Raw genomic sequence first — 20716 nt, forward strand, 5'->3', positions numbered from 1 at the left:
CATACCACAATTAGAAGGCCCACATCAACAAATATTGCCCCTGTTTTTTCATTCAGGTCACAGATCTGAACACTTATTAAGACCGGACATGCCAAACGGCCTGTTTCACTCATAGGCATAGCGCGCGCGCATATATATATATATATATCAGACACTATATATATGTGTGTGTGTGTGTGTATAGAGAGAGAGAGAGCAAGAGAGAGAGACACACACACACATATATATATTTAAAATGACCCACCTGACTTTATAAAGGAACATAATGTTTGGTGCCAAGAGGCTTTGCATTCCCTGCAAATGGAAAGATTGTGCTGCACTGTCAATGTGTATTTTCAACACTGTCTCCAGGGGGGACTGTCCCTGTAACTATGGGCGTCTGATCGATGCTGTAAATAGTAAATATTCAAATGTTTGTTTCCAAACTTTCTAATTTCTCCTACATTATGGCTGATCGTGGTACTGGTTTATGTTTTCTGGTTCCGCTGAATCAACTGGCTGTCTGGTTGTCCTCCTCCCCATCTCCGGATAGGCCGCTTATCACCCAGTTCTGAGCTAATTTCTTGCGTCTCAGTCAGCGTCAGGGACAGTTTCTCCGGATACACTCAGGGTTAAGTGTCTTGCTCAGGGACACAATGGTAGAAGGTTCTCATATTGAAGAATTTTGAAAGTGAAGTGAAAGTGAAGTGATTGTCATTGTGAAACACTGCAGCACAGCACACGGTGAAGTGTGTCGTCTGCCTTTAACCATCACCCTTGGTGGGCAGTGGGCAGCCATGACAGGCACCTGGGGAGCAAAGTGTGGGGACGGTGCTTTGCTCAGTGGCACCTCAGTGGATCGGGATTCGAACCGGCAACCTTCTGGGCCGCTTCTTTAACCGCTAGGCCACCCCAGCCACTTTCTTTTATATTGTATAGATACTTGCCACAACAGGATCTTTTACCCCACTCATTGCAATAAAATGCTGAAACTCTGCGCAGAGATTTCAGAGCCGTGTCGCCCCCTGGTGTTTGGCGAGAGAACAGCACCCTGGCAGCCCGGGGCGGTCGCGTCACGTTACGTCATCAGCTGCAGATAAGGCCGCTCTTAATGGCGCGTCTGACGTTTGGCACTTTCTTAGCTCAGGCTCGATTAAAGCGGTTTCAGTAACCAGTCCTAAGTTGAATCCCCCTTCCCCCCCCCCCACCCATATATTTATATAAATATAAATATATATTTATAAAATTAAGCGAACTGGGCAATTGTTCTTAGTTAAATAAGAAGCCAGCCTGCTTTGTGGCCCCCAGTGCACTTCAATTCGCTTCGACTCGAAACGCCGCTGAAGAAAAACTGCGTGTGATAAACGAAGGTGGGACGGATGCTATTTTTTTGTTGTTGCTGCTGGGATATATTTCCCTTAAACGCCTCACAGCGACGTCGAATCGAGGTGGCCGCTGTTCATGAATCTCCTTTTCCACCCAGCGACTCGTTAAAAAGGCGGAATGGTGACCGCGGTGCGCTGCGTCATTTCCAAACTGCTGTGGCCCCTGTGGCGGCGGGCGGAGGTGGAAGAATTCGACGGCCTTTACGGCGCAGGTGAGCCTGGGCCGCCGGGCTTGTGCCGTGGACGGTTCGGGGTTTTTTTTTCCCCACCCCTTGTTTGTTCGTTCGTTCCCCCGTAGACGCGGAGGAGATCCGTCACGTACGCAAGGGCCTGGTGACACACCTGTGCCAGGACTACGGCCTCATTGACGGCGACACCTACTTCGACCCCGGCCAGGTTTTGGGAGGCGCGCCGGTGGAGGTCGGAGCCGCCGTGAACGCCATTGCCGTGCGGGACGGCGCTGAGGCCGGCTGGAGGGCTGTCAGGGTGATTTAACCTTTTTTAAAAAAAAAACTATTTAGCCATTTTTAGCTATTACAAAGGTCACCTGACGTGGAGATTTCGCTTTGGCCGTTCAGAGATACTGAATACTGATTTTTATTCTGCGCCAAACGTTGTGTTCGGTGAACGTGTTGATGACGTCATTTCCGCGAATGCCCCCCTCATCTATTGGCCGCTCTCCTCCTTGTCCCGCCTCCCTCCTCCTCATTAGCATTTAAAGCTACAGACACAGACGCAGCGCGTCCTGGGGAAATCTCATTGTGGGACCGGATCAAAGTGGCTTTCATTCTGCACCAAGGCTGAATTTCAGATACAGTATTAGTGGACCAATAAGACCAATTCATGTCAGGGGACCTTTTATATTGTTTATGTATTTTTTTATTAGTTATTCACAGCATGTGTTAATCACGTCGATTGACATGCATTCCTTCTGGAAATATTTTTAACCGCAGGTGGAGAGGTATGCAGATGCGTGGGAAGAAGACGGTGGGACCTCGGTGGAGCACGACTTCAGCAAACTCAGACCCCTGATCGGCACAGTTACGTCGTGTGACAAGGACGGAGGGTTCATCAATCAGACCATGTTCTTCCCACGCTCTGCACTTTGTGAGGGTACGCGGCCGGAGCGAAGGGTGGTGGATGCTTGTTCTGATTAAACGAGTCTTAATTTGCAGTGGTGTTTTTGGAACAGGCTTTGAGCCGATGAAAGGAGACTGGGTGCAAGCGCAGTTCTTCATAAGTCCCACCCAGTGGAGCAGTCAGGCCCACTCTGTAGCTCCGCTCCGCTACCGCCGCATGGACCAGGTCAGTCACCTACAATAGAAAAGGTCATCAACAACATCCCCGCGCCACCATTGATCTGCATGATTTATTTAAAGGGGACCTTTAATGCATTTTTTTGTTTTTAAATCATTCTTATTGTTCCCCAAATACTGTGTCTGAAGTCTCTTTGCGAAATTCAGCCTTGGTGCAGAATTACAGCCTCTTTCATCCTGTCCCACAATGAGATTTCCCAGGACGCGCCGTTTCGGTGTCTGTAGCTTTAAATGCTAATGAGGTGGAGAGAGGCGGGACTAGGAGTAGAGCGGCCTATAGAAGTTGACATAATTTCCACAAATGCCCGCTCAACACCATTCCCCAACCACAAAAAATAAAATTAACCGTCTGGTTCTTCACGCTCTCTGAACGGTGAAGCAGAATGGCCGAAGCACGCCATATACCCATCGCCATTTGTAGCCACAGCAGGGCCACAGACAGGCTCGGTTAACTCGTATTAATGTTAAATAATGTTCATGTCTTTAATGAATTTAAGTCATGCGCATTACATACAGTCCAACAAATGTCTGCATAACTAATTTAGCAGGATTTGGCCACATGTAATTATTATTATTATTTTTTTTTAAATGACCTCCTGGTTGTGTTTTTAGGTGCGAGTGTCCGGTGTGTTTGGCAATGGTGGGGTGGTGGAGGACTGCGTCTTCTTCACACTCGACTCCCTCAAGTTGCCGTCTCAGTATAAACCGCAGCCAGGCGACCTGGTCAGCTTGGTGGTGGTGGAGAGCAACCAGTCGCTCTACTCCTGGAGGGCTCTCTGTATGGCCCCCACTGAAAATGGGTAAGCAGTTGTTTTTTTAGGACAAGCGTGTACGTGTAGCGCCATCTTACCGCGCCACCTTTTTTTTTTTTTTTTTTTTTTTTTTTTTTTTTTAGTTCGGTGCCATCAACCCCCATCCCAGAATCTGAGCTACAGACTATTCTGCAAAATAAGGAGGGCCTGGTCGTCAGCGAAAAGACCGACGTTGGCCATCTTTTTCTGGGAGAGGGCAAGGAGATGCAAGTCTGGATAATGTGAGCGAGGATTTCGAATCTCGGCGCATTGTCACATCGTATCGTATATTCACAGCATGGAGAGCGTCCTGACCATCGTGTCCTCGTCTCTGGCTCACTTAGGAACCAGGGCTCAGAGCATCACAAGCTGGAGCGCTGCGAGTTTGCCGGCTGGGACGCCGAAGAGCAGTTCACGTTCAGGCCGGCCCACGCCGACAGCTCCCCCGGAGCCGCAGAGACAGGCCCGGTGGGGCGACTGCTGCCGATGGTCTGCGGAGGGCTGCTGCCCTCCAGCCCTCGCGTCTACCACATGCGTGGTTCTCTGCTGAGCGCCCTACATGGGAATAGCCTTTGCCCCGTGCAAAGTGTTCCTATGGAGCGGGTTAATGGCGTGATGCTGCACACTCCGGAGGCGTTTGGAACCATCGAAGAGGACCCCGAGGCAGTGTGTGATGAGCTTTGGTGCCAACCTGTGAAGAAGGATGCTCTTCGTAGTTTGGAGAACGTTCTGGAGATTGCACCAGGAGAGAAAGTTTCAGTGTTGGTAGGCTGCTATGGCAAGTAAGTGTGCTTTTTTTTTTTTTTTTTTTTTTTTTATTTATTTGCTTGGAAAGGTCCATCTGTGTCGGTTCTGTGACCATCCCCCTGTCCACGCAGGAACGTGGGCCGCTGCGCAGAGCTGCTCCTGCTGCATTTCCACTCGTTCACCATTGGGCGGCGCCTGGAGGTGGAGGTGAGCAGCAGGCAAGAAAGGCTTTTGCATCCTAGCGCCCCCTACAACCCAGCTGGCCAGCTGCTCCCTCAAAAGAAGCCGCAGCAGCAGCAGCCCAACCACGTTGTCACTGTGACTGCTCCACCACTTACCAGGTAGGTGGTCAGGTCCTCACCAGATATTTTTTTTTTTTTTTTGTCAGATGTGTGGAATTTTTCAGCATTGATCTGTTTGAGCAGGATGCCGAAAAGGCACTTGCCCAACTTTCTGCAGAGCTACCCCGTACCACAAGCCCTCCGGGACTGTGTGGAAGCAAAGGGCGACGTGCTGGTGACACAACCACAGTTAGGAGAGGTGAGCTGGATTGTGCTTTCAGATGTCTATCATTGAAAATCCCTCATGTGGTTCACTAGGACCTGATGTGCAAATAACACTAGTTTATAGGGTGGTAGTGGCCTAGTGGGTAACACACTTGCCTATGAACCAGAAGACCCAGGTTCAAATCCCACTTACTACCGGGGGGGACTGTCCCTGTAACTACTGATTGTTAGTCGCTCTGGATAAGGCCGTCTGATAAATGTTGTAAATGTAAATTAGTTTAATAACTTTTTTTTTTGTTATACATACAATTGCTCTTATTTCCCATTTTTCTATTTCCTAGAAAGGAAGGTTGTTAACTTACGTCTGTGTTTGGCTTGCTACCAGGAACAAGGGTGAATAAAACTGTAAGAAAAGAGGGAAACTGTGGATGAAGGCAGATTTGTGCTGCTTTATTATTGTCTATGAGGCAGAATTGACTGCAGTCTGTCATCTCTACGGCTCATCCCATTTTAATCTTTGCAAGAACGACCCTTGCAATACTTTTGTTGTAGTGGAATTTACTTGTAACGCTCCCCTGCAGCCGCTGTCCATGGCCAACATGCAGTCGCGCTTCTCCGTCCTCCTCTGGCTGGAGGAGTTGCAGGCGGAGCTGGAACTGCGGGAATTCAGAATCAGCGACGCCCTTCTCAGGAAAGGCACCCTCGGCCTCCACCTGGAGGTGCCCGGGCTGGCGGAAGGCCGGCCCAGCCTCTTCATCGGTAAAGAACTTCCATGTGCTGCTAGTGCTGTTTCTAATGTAAGCCGAGCTAATTGCAAAGTTTTCCTCCTTCAGGCGACAAAGTGGTTCTGAAGAAGAATATGGGCGGACTCAGCGTTGTTGAGTATCTTGCTTATGTCACTGAGGTATAACATTTTCTTAGATTTCTGTTAAAGGTCCCCTGACAATTTTTTTTTGCTTTCATATCTGTCTTAATGGTCTGCTAATACTGTATATGGGGTCTCTTTCCGAAATTCAGCCTTGGTGCAGAATTACAGTCACTTTAGGATGCGCCACTTCGGTGTCTGTAGCTTTAAATGCAAAAAAGGAGGAGAGAAGCGGGATGAGGAGAGCGTCCTATATAAGTTGAGTGGGCATTTGTGGAAATGACGTAATCAACACTATTCACCAAACAGAATGTTTGACCTGTAACCTTTCCCCTTATGAGAAGTTAAGGGGACAAATTCCAGATCCGACCGTCTTCTGGACTGCAAAGCAGAATGGACAAAGCACTCTTTACGCCTATCGCCATTTCTAGCCACTGCAGGACCATAGACAGGCTGGGGGGACTCGCATTAATGTTAAATACCCTCGCAAAGCGAAATGTTCATGCAAGGAGAGCTTTAAATTTAGCAGTGTTAAGGTTTGGCAAGTATTAAATTCTGACTTCTTTTGTGCACGACCCCAAGATCAACGATGAAGATGTGAGTCTGAGAGTGAATTCGGAGTTCCATCACAGCTACCTGGGAGAACCTTTGGATGTGGAGTTCACCTATAACAGGTATGTCTGTATGTAGCCCCCCTTTTCCCCTCTCCACTAACACCCCAATTTTTTCTTGCCCATGTGTCCCTGCAGGCTGACTATGAGGCGTTGCCACAATGCCATTGATTGGACCAAGGGCTTTGGGGAGACAGGTAACCTTTGGTGACAATTCTATGTGTGTTTTAGAGACTGTCTCCTTAAGACCGTCTAATGTTTTGTCCCAGTGCTTTTTCCCACCAGAGTGGTCCTACAGGCCCCTCAGTGGGATGGCGAGTGGCTCTCTGAGCAGCCACTCAAAGAAGGGGAGGAAAAGATTCATGCCAAAGTAAGAAAGCAAAGCAATAATCTGTGACATCAGCAAAAAAAGGAATAAAAAGGCAAATTTTCAATGTTGCGTAGATGCTGTTTGTAATCGTTTGCTTTTGCAGGAGCATGAGGATTGTGGAATTAACAATGAAATGATGAGCATGGGCATGGTGTCAGTGGCCACCCAAACTAGAACAGGTCATTTTCTTGCATTAATGTGGTTTTGTCTATTTGTCCTGCAAATGCAAGTCTTACATCTCTGGATATCACTTGTAGACCAGTTACAGCGACAGGCTATACCAAGTCCAGGGCAATTCTTCAACCCCAAACTGAACCCAGCGCAGAAAGAAGCGGTGAAGCGCGTTTTGGCTGGAGAGTGCCGCCCGACCCCGTATATCCTTTTTGGGCCACCGGGAACTGGAAAGACCATCACCCTCATCGAGATCATACTGCAGGTCTGCAGGATTCATTTAGACTCAAAAAATGCAATCAAGTATCTGAACGTGATTGTGAAGTTAGAAGCCCAGATGGTGCTTTGCTGGAGATCTATGTTGAAATTGTCCTCCTGTAGGTGTTCCACCGTCTCCCGTACAGCCGCATGTTGGTTTGCACGCCCTCCAACAGTGCTGCCGACCTCATCTGTGTCCGGCTCCATGACAGCGGATATCTGAATGTGGCCAGTCTGGCGCGCGTCAACGCCACCTGCAGGCCTGAGGGGGTGCTACACTAGAGCACAATCTGTTCAAGGGGATTTTTTTTAACATTTTATATTCAGGTGTATTCATCTGATTCTTGTTTGCCTGACCCCAGGCCATACCTGAGGTGCTGCGGCAGTATTCTCGTGCTGGGGAGGACATTCGCCATGCCTCCTACCACAGGATTGTGGTCACCACCTGTTCCAGTGCTGGAATGTTCTACCAGATTGGCCTGCGGTGAGTACCGTTCCCTCCCTCATTAAACTAGGCAAATTCGTTTAAGCAAACCGAGTTATGTTTTCATATTTGTTCAGCATTGGCCATTTCACCCATGGGTTTCTGGATGAGGCGGGCCAGGCCACGGAGCCAGAATCGCTGATCCCCCTGGGCCTGCTGTCAGGGAATGAAGGACAGGTGGGATTCAATAATACACAAAAGCTCAAGTGTAATATCATTTTATCAGTTAGACATTTTCTCATGAGACTTGTGTTTTCTTGTCCACAGATAGTTCTGGCTGGAGATCCACGACAGCTGGGTCCAGTGATAAAGTCCAAAGTAGCTTCTGCATTCGGCCTGGGCTTATCCTTGCTGGAGCGTCTAATGGCCACGCCTCTCTACTCCAGCACCGAGAGTGGCTATAATCCCGTTCTGGTATGGATGATCAGCATCGGGACAGTGGTGGCCTAGCGGTTAAGGAAGCGGGCCCGTAATCAGAAGGTTGCCGGTTCTAATCCCGATCCGCTGAGGTGCCACTGAGCAAAGCACCCTCCCCACACACTGCTCCCCGGGCGCCTGTCATGGCCCACTGCTCACTAAGGGTGATGGGTTAAAAGCAGAGGACACATTTCTTTGTGTGCACCGTGTGCTGTGCTGTGTATCACAATGACAATCACTTTCACTTTCATTGGTGATGTTACCATGAACCTTTTTGGGGTTTTTTTTGCGCTGTATCTTTTGGCCGAGCGTCATTGCTCATTTCTGATATCAACTGGATGGATAATTTTTGGTTGTATAGTAATAAACCATAATATTTATAGTAAATAGATAGTAAAACAGACACAAAAACATGCCATTTGGTTGTCCTAACTTGTAGGTCTTCACAACTAAAAGGAAAGAATGTGTACAAGAATTATGTGAAAGAAGGTCTTCTTGTGACATTGGGATTGCATTATGATGAACGAATGGATGCGCGCTCTTTGTAGGTGACAAAGCTGGTGTACAACTACCGCTCCCATGAGGCCTTGCTGTCTCTGCCCTCACGTCTCTTCTACAGCGGAGAGCTGTGCATGAGAGCGGAGCGGGCTGTGGTGGGCTCGCTGTGCCACTGGAGCTGCCTGCCAACTAAAGGATTCCCCCTCATTTTTCATGGCGTGCGGGTATGTACGTGATGTTCTAATGATACCCTCACAGCGTACGTTATTACGTTTCAATTCTACATCAGTTAATCAACTGGTTCAGCAGTACTGCTACTGCAGTTCTGAAAGTGGTTTAGAACTACCTGAAGTTTGGGGTTTTCACCTCTGCCAGGGCAACGAGATGAGGGAAAGCAGCAACCCATCCTGGTTCAACCCGGCAGAAGCTGTACAGGTCATGATGTACTGCTGTCAACTGGCTAAGAAGCTTTATAACCCTGTTAAAGTGGCAGACATCGGCATCATTGCCCCGTACAAGAAACAAGTAAGGGTTGTGAACAATAGGCAGACGTGATTACTGTGGTTTCTCTCTGGTTTCATAATGTTTTCCATGTTAGTCACATTTAAAAGTTTCAGATAATCAAATTATATTAATTAAAGACAACACTAACACAAAATTCGGTTAAATGAAGGATTTTATTAAGGGACAAATCCAAACTTGCATGGCCCTGTATATGTTTATATATCCATTTGGCTTTGATTTTTTTTTTTTTTTTTTTTTTTTTTTTTTTTTTTTTTTTATCCAGTCGTTTGCTTACAAATAATTTGAAAGATTACACCAGCCAATTGGTTTAAGCTCAGTAAATATATTTTGCATTATAGTTTCAAACATACATAAATAAAAACAGCATGTTTTATGATTCAGGCCAACAGTGATAAACGGCAGTAGTCAATTCCAATTCCCAGCCTGGTTTTCAGTTGCTTTTAATAGTTAAAATATTTTAAACGATAGCTTGAAAACCAGCAGAACTCGGACCTTGAGCAATTATTGAATGAAGCTTCACCAATGTCCAGTGGTGTTCAGTATGCCATGTAATGTACAAGTGTCCACTCTGTTGTGTTGCTCCGTGCTGCCCCCTACCTCGCCTTGTGCGCTTGTGCCCTGTGTTGCTGCAGGTGGAGAAGATCAGGCTTCTGCTGCACAAGGTTGGTCTGGGTGACATTAAAGTTGGCTCAGTGGAGGAGTTCCAGGGCCAAGAGTTCCTTGTCATCATCTTATCCATGGTAAACATACCTAAAGTCAGGAGTTTTGAACAAGACAGTTCATGCTATAGTGACACCACTCACACCAGAAGGAGGCGCTGTTTGTTCAGTACTTGACAATACATGTGCTGTGGGATTTAACACCTTCATGCCATAATTCATCTACACTTCTCCAAAACAGTGCACAAAATACAATAATAATGCAGTACACGAGTTCTATACATGTAAAGTTATTGCTTCATAGTTTTCATAAGCTTAAGATCACATTTGTTGAAAAAAAAAAAAAACATTTCTCAGAGGCCTGCTGCATCTTGAAAACTTCTCTGTAATGAATGGGTACATTTGTTCCTGGTTTACTTCTTGTTGTCCAGGTTCGGTCCAATGAAACAAACATGGACGAGGACAACCAGAGTGTTCTAGGGTTCCTCAGCAACCCGAAACGCTTCAATGTGGCCATCACGCGGTCCAAAGCCCTTCTCATTGTTGTGGGCAACCCACATGTTCTAATGAAGGTGTGTCTAGAAACTTTTTAGGGGTCTATGGTATTGCTTAATTTTGGATCTGTGTATAACAAAAAAAGATAAAGGCAACAACGTGAGGATTGAAGACTTCATAGTGGTGTGAGTGGTAAGAACAAACAGTCCAAACTGTCTTTGCAAATGATACTGATTTTGGAGATCACATCAGAATAACTTCCCAAAACAAATCTCCATCCAGTCTAATGTCCCTTACAATGCTCTGCATTTTACTAAACAGTGGTGTAAGCACTAGGGTAAGAGTAGCATTCTGGGCACATTGCTCAAAGAGCATAGAAAACATGTGATTCGATATTATATATAAAATATGTTAACATTAACTGATTTAAATCAAGAAACAGCAACTCTGTACTGTAAAGTAAACTATAATATGTCACTGTGTGTAGGACCTGTGCTTCAGTGCCCTGCTGCACTATGCCTACGAGAACGGAGCTTTGGTCGGCTGCGATCCTCCTGTCGCCCTCCGGTCATCCCAGAGGTCTGCGTTACGCCCTTTATTTCATGCTTCTGTGAGATTACATTTACATTCACATTTACAGCATTTATCAGACGCCCTTATCCAGAGCAACTTACAATCAGTAGTTTCAGGGACAGTCTTAGGGTTAAGCAACTTAGGGTTAAGACTCTTGCTCAGGGACACAATGGAAGTAAGTGGGGTTTAAAACTGGGTCTTCTGGTTCATAGGCGAGTGTGTTACCCACTAGGCTACTACCACCCATATACATTAGACATTATTACGTTGGTGCCTCCTCCTCAGCCTGTCTCTTCTTTACACCTCAGGACTGACCACAAACCACAGGCCTGACTTCCCTGGAGTGCAGTGTGCATTGTAGAACAGCTTGATATACGTAATGTTTCAAATAAAGGTTTCAAACACTCAAACTGTTCACAGATTTATTTATTTTTTCTTTTGAAAAATTGTGTGATGTTGACAATAAGGCAGACAAGGAAATTACAACTCTATGTATATGGGGTATACAGGTTGACTAATTCTTCAGCGCAGTTTCGTTGACTTAAACAGAATGGTCCAAATCTATTTTGGCCAGAGGATGTTTCCACTCGATAGAGAGATGCCGCATTAACAGTACTTTGCCAAGGTGACCCCAGAGCTTCATTTAAGAACTGAACATATCCTTTCACGAGGAAGGACATTTAAAAATCACTCTGTACCACAGGTTTATGGTAGGAGGGGTCTCCTTAATCTATTCCATCAGCATGCCTTTGCTTCTCAAACAGTGTATATTTTATGTAAGAAGGGACCGTTTTAGAGGGGAGATGGAGAATTCCCAGAATTCCCCTTGTTTCCTACATAAATTGGGGGAAGCTCAATACAAGATTTAGCACAGGTTAACCCCAACTCTTCATAACAAGACTGCTAATTCTATTACATGAAAATACCATTATTTAGACGAGAATATAATTTTTACGCGATGTATTTATTTGATAATGGTAGACTCTATGCCTTAATATGATGCTGAACCTGTCCTCATGGCAAATTCTACCGGTTTTGGAGATCATTAAATGACATCACAATACCATCCTTAAACGAATCTTCATCTAGTCTAATGCTCCTTAGAAGGCTATGCATTCCACCAAATCTTTATTATTATCATAATCATATTATTGTATACTGTATATACTAAATGTACTGATATACTACCATATTGCTGCTAGTTGTCTGTCTGGTTTCTCGTGCACGTTGTTCTTTATCGTGTTGTGTGTCATTTTAAATTTCCATTTGCACTATTTTCTTTTGCACACTGTGAATCCCCAACATGGTGAGATGACTATAAAGTTCACTTTGACCTTGACTTGACCTATTATATTTTATAATACACTTCCTAAAAAAAAAAAAAAAAGATACCTCATGTTGAGAAATGTTGTCCACTACGGTGTGTCTGCTCTTGTTAAGTGTGGATGTGTGTCTTGAAGCACCATAACATTAGAGTTAATGAATTAAGGTAATAGTGGCTAATGTAAATGTGGCTGGTGAGGTACGGCTTTCAGCTCATTAATGTAGTAGCTGCTTTAGTGTTTGTGAAGTGTTAGATTTTTCCATTTGTTTGTTGTGCAATTTATTTGAGCTATCTTAAATATACTCTTAAATATACTTTTAAAAGAATATAGTAAATCCAGTAAATATGCCAAATGCATATGTTACAGTGATTTATAAATGTTGATTTATCTTCTGGATTAAGGTAATAATCCACAGTGTCAATGGTAACAGTAATAAAGTTGCACACTGTAAAACTTAATCTTGTTAAGGGTTCAAACCCATTATATCACATGGTCTGAGAGTTTTTCTTTTAAAAAAAAAAAACAAAAAAAAAAACAAGTGACTCCAATGTAATTCAATCAAAGAAAATGGGTGCTAAATTCCCGGGATTCCCTAATGAGCATGAATACAGGATCAGGGCCGTAGGTTATCCTTCCGCCAGTGCGCTTGTTCACAGATCCGCAGCCGACTCTGATGCCAGCGGCACATTGGTGTCGATTGCCAGACTGTTGGTTGCCGTCTACAGGCCTCCAGTGATACGAGAACAACCAGCCCGATGTTTAAATTAGTATATGTGTTTTTATATGCATATATACACACACAATAATTATTAGATTTTAGTTTTGTATGACCAATTATTGTCTGTTGAATTTAAGAGATCTAATAGATTTAATTAAATGTCAGCTGTACTCATGTATAATACACCTCGTAAATGTTATATTTAGCATTACAGAGGTTATGATGTTCCATGTGAAATTTTCACACTGCACTATGCTACAAAACTATAAAGTTGTCTTAATATTAATAAGTATGTATTAAGTATATGCCTTGTATTGGGTAAACGCTCCCTAAACAAAACCTAGGGAGACCTACAAAAGCCTTGAACAATACGGCTGGAGTCTGACAGTCTGAAGCATGTCTACGTGCACGTCTCTGAGAAGCCCCTGCAGTCTGACCTCCTGTCTGTAGGCCGCAGCCAGGCCTCCCGGAGACTGTAGATGCGACAATTACGTGTGAGTGACAGTCTGCAGTGACAGGCCCGCTGGAGCCCCCGCGGACAGTGCTAATGAGCGGGGAACAGGGGGGCCAGGGGCTGGGCTCTAATGACCCGAGAGGGGGGCTGCTTTCATCTGAGCGTACTGGGCCAAGAAGCTGGGCCTTTGATGTGGGCCTGAGGTGCCCGCATGCTGCAGGCCTCAGACTCGGGTCTGCACCGTGCAGCATGGACTCTACAATCGCGTGAAGGACTAACCAAATTACGTCAAACACCGGGAATCGATGCTTGCGCATATGAAGCCCCCCAAACCGCATGGCATTAGACATTTTGTTATCTGAGGAGGGGGAACGTGTCCCATCATTTGGACACAATGCTGCTTTTATATTCCAGTATGCTCTGGTCGTCCATCTAAAGGCTGCTGCGCCTCATCTCCCAACAGGAAATTCCAACAGTTTGGAACCAAGACATTTTAGGTACTTTTGTCTTTTTGCGTGTCTGTTTTGTATAATATATGGATACTAGACTGCCTTTTTATTCAAATTTGCTCTCATGTTGTTTAATATTTTTGGATTATTTTGTAGCCATTGGGGATGATGTTTTATGCCACGTAATGACACTTTAAGAAATTGTCAGTGATGGAAAAACGTGAACTCGTGCCAGTGCAGGCCTCGAGGTTCCGAAACGGAGAGCTCTGCGGAGTAGCACAGTAGGAAACAAATCTGTTTTAACGTCTGAAAGGCCACGGTGGGTCTGTGCTTGTAGACAGGTGCCCCGGTCCCATTAAGGTGACACCAGTCACACATTAACAACACAAACACTCTGTTTGCAGAGGGGCAGGAGGGCCATTAGGGAGCAAAACAAACTGCCGAGGGAACAAGGGGAGGAGGTTAGTCAAATGTATGGCCGCCATTGTTCTCCCAAATTGGTCTGTGGCCCTAATTGCCCAGTTAGGCCCCCTTGCAAAACCCCTGTCTACCTTCAGCGCAGCTCTGGCTGGATCAGGGGGTAGTAAAGAGGGCCATCGGGAGTGGGGGACGGGGCGGCAGCTCCCGAGACAAGGCTGAGGACGGGGACAGACAGGATCGGGGGGCCTGGCCTGCCACCGTTAGGCTGGCTCCAGGCCTTTTCACCAGGCAACAGACTATACGGCCACACAAATGATGCCTCTGGGCCCGAGGGTGGACATCAGCAGGCTGCATACACACACACACACACACACACACACACACACTGAAGGAATACCTGGAGACCATCATTCAAATTCTAAAAATGAGATGGGCAGCAATGTTACTGCAATTTATTTGCATGGACTGTTAAACGCTGTCATACTTCGCCAGGCAAGGACGCGAAGCAGACGAGAGGCACAAGGGACCGGCTAAATGGTAGCATTTAGCATGTGAATATCGAAACGGGACGCAGGCACATCAAAGGCACGTGGCAGCAAGGCAGCAGACAGGCTGCTGCTGAGGGGAGGCAAAGACGCTGGCCGGCGGTGGACGGGCTCAAATTAACATAGGGGAGACACGAGAGGGGCTGACAGCACACAGGAGACTGCCAGTCTGCCCATGCGCCCCGTCTGAAGCCAAGCACACACCTAAACACACTTCAATAAAGCGCAATAAAACACGTCTATGCAACCAGATAAGGCTGCAGCGACCGGCATCAGAGTTAAAACCCTTGAAAATTTCCAATTGCATTCTGTTGGATAGATGAAGCCTGGCAAAGGCTCCACGAGGACAAATTACACATCACACCTTTCCGCATTTAATTTCTATTAGAGCCCTAAATCACAAACAGTTCTGTCTCAGTGGCCTTTGTCACGTCACAAAAAGAGTAGAGTAAATGTGCAATAGGTGTCAATAGTCCATTATGTTGGTGAATTGAACATTAATATACACTGTATAGTCTTCTGCATATTAATGTTTAGCTTTTCTTAGGTAAGAAAATAAAAAGAAAATAAACCACAGGATGTCCTACACTATGCAGTTTTAAGGTGCCGTTAAATGCTAATAAAATGGTCAGGTAAATCAGAGCCACATACAGTGTGATGTTGGATAAAACCTTCTCCATACATGCAAGTCCTATATGAAGGTCTATGTGATTGTGAATGTGGAGGTTTTCTATATTCAATTTTTGCTGCATGCACGCTATCTCCAGAAGGCACCATAACCAGTTTCATGACACTACCCAAAGTTAAAGGAGAAAAGTAAGAAATTTTGTAAAAAAAAAAAAAAAAAAATTATCAAATATTCTAATTTGAATTAATAGTGTCACTGTAATTCGCTTATAAAAAATCAAATAGGCCAGTGCAGAATTTACAAAGAAAATTGTCGCGAAGGTCCAACTCTTACATGCAGTTACTTTACTGTACATGCAGTGGTGTAAAAAAAGCAGGTTTACAGGTGAGCTGCCAGCTTATAAGGATAAAGAAGGTAATCAGACATGGCAAGACTTGATGGGGAATACCGCACAGCCTGAAGAGGGCTGTCAGAAAGGCTCCCCGACCAGACTGTGGGACCCGTGATTGTTTAATGCCCCCCGTCCCACCTCTCCACCCCACTCCCCGACTCGTCTGCGTGCCGTTATCTCCTGCCTCACACCTCGTCTGCAGCTCTTTGATAGGCCGCTGACATGCAGGTCAGGTTGGGGCGTCCCTGCTGTATAAATAGAGGCGAGTTCCCAGCCTCTCCAGCAGTCGTCGGCATCCACTCTCTCATCCGGCACGGGACCTTCAGCGAGGAGCCCTGACCTCAGTCGGAACCATGGCCGCCTTTCTCATCCTCAGCACTCTCGCCGCCTCGGCTCCATGCTGGGCCTTCGACCTGGGCCAGTCGACCCGCTGCGTGTCCATCCCGCACCAGATGAGCGTGTGCAAGGACGTGGGTTACACCGAGATGCGGCTGCCCAACTTCCTGGGCCACAGCAGCCTGGAGGCCGAGGTGGTGCCGCGCTCCGAGGACTGGCGCCCACTCCTGCAGACCGGCTGCCACCCGCAGGCCCGCTCCTTCCTCTGCTCGCTCATCGCCCCAGTCTGCCTGGACACGTAAGTTCTCGCTCGACTTCCTGCGCGTGCCCCACCTCTCGAGCCGTGCGTGAACCCTGCCCTTCGCCCTCTGTCCCCAGGTTCATCCAGCCCTGCCGCAGCCTGTGCGTGGCTGTGAGAGACAGCTGCGCCCCGGTGCTGGCCTGTCAGGGACACGCCTGGCCAGAGGCGCTGGACTGTGATCGCTTCCCTGCCCAAGAGGACATGTGTCTGACCACCCTGCCCAAACCTAGCACTGACTTCTCCAAAGGTTAGCATCTTACCTTTACCGCATTCCTCAAATATCAAGGCCTGAGCGATGTGGTCTAAAATTTTTTTTTTTAAATGTGGCAAACAAGGCTACATAACTCAAAATATATTTATCTGTGAGCAGGAACAAATGCTATCAGCTTAAGCATATATTAATATTTTTCAAAATATACCCTGTTGGTACAGATTTACGATGAGCAAAATATTCTATATGTTTCAAGGAGTCTAGACGGCAACTGTACAACACAAATTCTTTCAGCCGTTTCTTGATCGAGTGATGTTCAATCATCCATTGATCACATCACAGTACTTGTAATATTTGTGCATTAACATGCTTTAAAATACTTTATCAATACATTTTCTGTCCGTATGTGCCTTCTGGTGAAAAAAATTCCAATTTATTTATTATGAACTTTTTCCAGATTTGCCTCAGCCGGGTTGTCAAGGCTGCCCTGCTATGGAGGAATTCCCTTCCCTGAAGATGCTACTGGATTCCTTCTGTCTGAATGACTTTGGTTAGTATAAATTTTCATCAAATCTTTACACATTTAGCTGAGTTCTCTGGATGAAGGACTGTGATTTTTGAGAGGCGTGATTTCATGGACTCCCTCTTCTTGCCCCTCCATTAGTTGTCAAAGCCAAGCTGTCCCGCCGCCGCCTGCCGTCCGACAAACCCGAGTTTGAGGTGGAGGGACACGTGGAGTTCATCCATCAGGGTCCCCTCCTCCCCTACGACACCCAGCACCTTCTGCAGCAGTGGCTGCTCATCAACCTGCGCTGCGCCCACACCCTTGTGCGCCCCGGCCGCGCCCAGCTCTACATCCTCACCGGCTCCATCCAGTCGGATGGCACCATAGCACTCACGCACCTCTTCCGCTGGCTCAAGAAGGACGTGAACATCGCCGTGGCCACACGCAAGTGGAAGCATTACAAATGCTGAAGAGGTCTTAAAATGTCGCCATGCCACCATTTCCCAAAGTGCCTAATTAGGCACGGCGAGGCTCTGGAGTTTGAACTTTGACCTGTTGAGCTGGAGGGGTGCCATGTTGGAGCTGGCTTCTCCAGGACACACCCTCCTTTTCACTCCAGCAGCTAACACAATGCAGCTCTTTCAGCAGAGGGAAAACAAATGCACTCTGAATGTTGTATATAGATTAAATGATTTGTAAATAATATTTCTATAAAAAAAAGTGTGTGTATTTATAGTGGATGTGCCTTGATGAAATAAATAAACAATAAAAATGAACACAGAATGGTTTGGTTTTTCATCATTCTAACGTTTGGCTTACAATGGATAAATATGATATAAAAAATAATATTTCCATAAAAAAAACATTAGGATATTTCTGTACACAAATTTAGTCCACCAGGTGGTGCTGTCGAGAATTTTCTATAGTGAGTTCAGCAGAGATGAGAATCAGCGTGTGACTAGGACCTCCACTCCTGTAGATGGCGCTGTACAGCTGGGTACTCTGAATTACTGCCTTTTCTAGCCTTATTTCTCACTAGCAGGCACATGGCAGCACTGTTCTGACCTCACTGATACACCTTTTTAAAGCTCTGTTGTCTGTGAAGATTCTCAGTCATCCAGGTGAATTTGTCTGAAAGTTGAGTCATGGCAACTGGACTTTATTTCTTTAAGGTAGAGATGTTTCATTCTGCATCCACAGAACTTGGCTTGCACCCACAAATTTTTACAGCCACCTTGTGGTTTACAAAAACAATGATTCCAGACTACATCAAAAGAAAAATCTAAAGAATTTGTAAAGCAATATGTCCACACACAAACATACACATCAATGTCTAAAAAATGTACTGATATCAAATATAGACAATCTTTTGAGGTACAAGATAGTGTAAGCAACAATTCAGTCCCAAGACTGTTTGAATTAACGAGTGGTGTCTATCTAGAGCCACAAACACCAGACAAAGATACTAAAATACAAAGATAGTAGGATACTAACATTAGGGTGGTAGTAGTCTAGTGGGTAACACACTCGCCTATGAACCAGAAGACCCAGGTTCAAATCCCACTTAATACCATTGTGTCCCTGAGCAAGACACTTAACCCTAAGTTGCTCCAGGGGGGACTGTCCCTGTAACTACTGATTGTAAGTCGCTCTGGATAAGGGCGTCTGATAAATGCTGAAAAATATAAATGTAAACATACCAAATATTTAATCTGTTCCTCACAAAAACCTTGCCAGACACCCCTGGTCCCCTCAAGAAGTTAAGTATGTTCACACTGTTCTGCTTCTGACAGGAAGAACATTGTACATTTCTGCAGCAGGCAAGTCAAAGGGCCTCCAATATGTTATGTTGAACATAAACTCACACATAAACTCACCCTCACACGGAGTCAGTTCATGCTATTTAGAAGACCACCACTAGATGGCATTATTAACAGGGGGACACTTTGCTTAACGAAGTGGCACTACCAGTACGTAGGGTTACTGGCACTTTTTATGGCAAAATTTTTGCATTCCTTCAAACAGATAAAAAAAAAGAACATATTTAGAACCCAAACATATGCATTCAAAATATGTAATCCTATTTCTAACTTTCCTTCCACTTTGGATACTTTTTTCTTCGGATACTCTCTGCCTCGGACTCATTGTTGAGTGTTATGCTAATTCGGTGGTCTTCAGTAACTGCCATGCTCCATCGGCTTTGTTCGAGAGTAAGTAAGGGCTCAATCTCTGGCACCAAGCGTGAATAGACTGGGGCAATTCATTCTCCTCACAGTACCTCATTAGAACTCAATAGATGCACAATTGAGGGTTGCACATTAGAAACTTCCGCGCTGCAGCACAGACACCACACTAAATGCCCATTCGGTGCAGGGCCCAGCACATTGTCCCCTAATTCATGGAGTCTGGCCCACCATTGACAACATTAAGTGCGAGTGGAGGAATATGAATTGAGCACGCAGCGGCGCTCTATGTTTTTAAGGGAGAAAGGAGAAGGCGCTTTCAGCTGGTCTGCTGAGTGGTGGATCTCAGAGCTGCCATTGTGGGGCCTCAATGGGGGAACTCCATTGGGCAACTTGAAGGACATCAAATAAGTTCACATGAACTCGCGTTAAGGACCCTTTCCAAAAGCAGAGATCATAATGGCCTAATTATCCTGGTCCCTCTTTAAGGCAATCCCCATGCGGATTTGCAATGATGAAGAGGCATCAGGTCACTCTGGTGGCACGGTGGCCTTTGAGTGATGGTTAAGAGGTCCTATGGGAACACTGGACCAGTCAGACCCATTTCTGTTCATTACCGGCTAAGTCAGCTGGCGCGCCACCCCCGAACCGTTCGCTGGTACCTTCCGAAACGTTGTGTGTGTTCACCGCTTCTTCGCAGTTTTTTCGTGCCTCCACAACTCCTGTCCCATCAGCAATGTGCACACCTTGTAGCAAAACGAGATCCTATCATGCAAAGGTGCGGCGCGTGGGGAAAGGGCCCGGCTTAGCCAGACGCATGACATGCACCATTTCCACTCCACCAGCACTAGGAATAAAAACACAAATTTGATTACAAGCAACCTTTGCCTCCCTGGCGTCCAGACAATGGACCAGGCTGTCTAAGGCAATTTCCATGCCCAGCATGTGGTGTCCCGCCACAAACCTGCACCCCCAACGCCTGGACATGCTTCTTTACTATTTCACCATTGCTGTTTTATCTCAATTCACTCCTGCAGTCCGGATCCCAGGGATCACTGTCACAAAGCCAAAAGCAGGAGCTGGATTGTTTGCCCTGCATGCACGTGGGCACGTGAGTTCATTTGATGCTGAATGTGATTAAGATAAATGAGGTTCAAATGGGACAAATGCATGCATATAACATAAAATGTGCCATACCTACATACCTGAAGGCAGGTAGGGCAGGTCACATGTTCATGAGCTGTAAAAGTGAAAAATATAAATTTCATAACTTGTATCACCAGAGCAACATTTTGTTTAAATTTCAATTATGCAATGAAACACAATTTATTTCATTTTAATGCCCTTGTGAAAAAAAACCCGTTTATGAACGTTTGACTTAATTTGAGTATGTTTATATGTTAATATATACTTTATTATATACTAACGATAATGATATTCAGTGTCTTCATTTTGTAATGTTTATATACTGTTATATTTAGCACTGGCATATTAACTGTGTCAAATATGTATGAAGTATGAAATATATAGAGACAAAAGAAGATGAATTTAATATACTTTAAATTACTTACGTATTAAGTGAACAGCATTATCACACTTC

At 45.5% G+C, this 20716-nt stretch overlaps 2 protein-coding genes across 2 annotated transcripts in view; both read left to right on the forward strand.

The window, feature by feature from the left end:
- The window catches only part of mov10l1 (Mov10 like RNA helicase 1), a gene marked incomplete at its 3' end in the record, with an annotated part of 22675 nt that extends 11949 nt beyond the window's left edge, over positions 1-10726 (forward strand). Inside the window, exons 2-27 of the mRNA XM_028958790.1 lie at positions 1463-1576; positions 1663-1850; positions 2318-2477; positions 2557-2669; positions 3293-3480; positions 3576-3713; positions 3816-3950; positions 4188-4253; positions 4350-4559; positions 4641-4758; positions 5306-5483; positions 5558-5628; positions 6172-6263; positions 6339-6397; positions 6470-6570; positions 6674-6749; positions 6828-7006; positions 7123-7269; positions 7362-7483; positions 7561-7660; positions 7751-7897; positions 8449-8622; positions 8774-8923; positions 9556-9663; positions 10014-10154; positions 10565-10726. Coding sequence (XP_028814623.1) covers positions 1483-1576; positions 1663-1850; positions 2318-2477; positions 2557-2669; positions 3293-3480; positions 3576-3713; positions 3816-3950; positions 4188-4253; positions 4350-4559; positions 4641-4758; positions 5306-5483; positions 5558-5628; positions 6172-6263; positions 6339-6397; positions 6470-6570; positions 6674-6749; positions 6828-7006; positions 7123-7269; positions 7362-7483; positions 7561-7660; positions 7751-7897; positions 8449-8622; positions 8774-8923; positions 9556-9663; positions 10014-10154; positions 10565-10726 — 3417 coding nt within the window. The remainder of the gene's footprint in view (positions 1-1462; positions 1577-1662; positions 1851-2317; positions 2478-2556; positions 2670-3292; positions 3481-3575; positions 3714-3815; positions 3951-4187; positions 4254-4349; positions 4560-4640; positions 4759-5305; positions 5484-5557; positions 5629-6171; positions 6264-6338; positions 6398-6469; positions 6571-6673; positions 6750-6827; positions 7007-7122; positions 7270-7361; positions 7484-7560; positions 7661-7750; positions 7898-8448; positions 8623-8773; positions 8924-9555; positions 9664-10013; positions 10155-10564) is intronic.
- Positions 10727-15933: 5207 nt separating this feature from the next.
- Positions 15934-17403, forward strand: szl (sizzled). Its single transcript, XM_028959013.1, has 4 exons — positions 15934-16214; positions 16295-16464; positions 16886-16978; positions 17093-17403. Exons 1-4 carry the CDS (start codon positions 15934-15936, stop codon positions 17401-17403), a joined length of 855 nt encoding a protein of 284 aa, XP_028814846.1.
- The last annotated feature ends 3313 nt before the right edge of the window (positions 17404-20716 follow it).

Source organism: Denticeps clupeoides, chromosome 17, assembly GCF_900700375.1.
Source record: "Denticeps clupeoides chromosome 17, fDenClu1.1, whole genome shotgun sequence".
Taxonomy (NCBI): Eukaryota; Metazoa; Chordata; class Actinopteri; order Clupeiformes; family Denticipitidae; genus Denticeps; species Denticeps clupeoides.

Bases quoted from the DNA above. Each gene is read 5' to 3' on its own strand.
- szl (XM_028959013.1), top strand. From the start codon at position 15,934: ATGGCCGCCTTTCTCATCCTCAGCACTCTCGCCGCCTCGGCTCCATGC. The intron at 16,465-16,885 runs GTTAGCATCTTA...AACTTTTTCCAG, and splicing joins TAGCACTGACTTCTCCAAAG to ATTTGCCTCAGCCGGGTTGT. The intron at 16,979-17,092 runs GTTAGTATAAAT...CCCCTCCATTAG, and splicing joins CTTCTGTCTGAATGACTTTG to TTGTCAAAGCCAAGCTGTCC.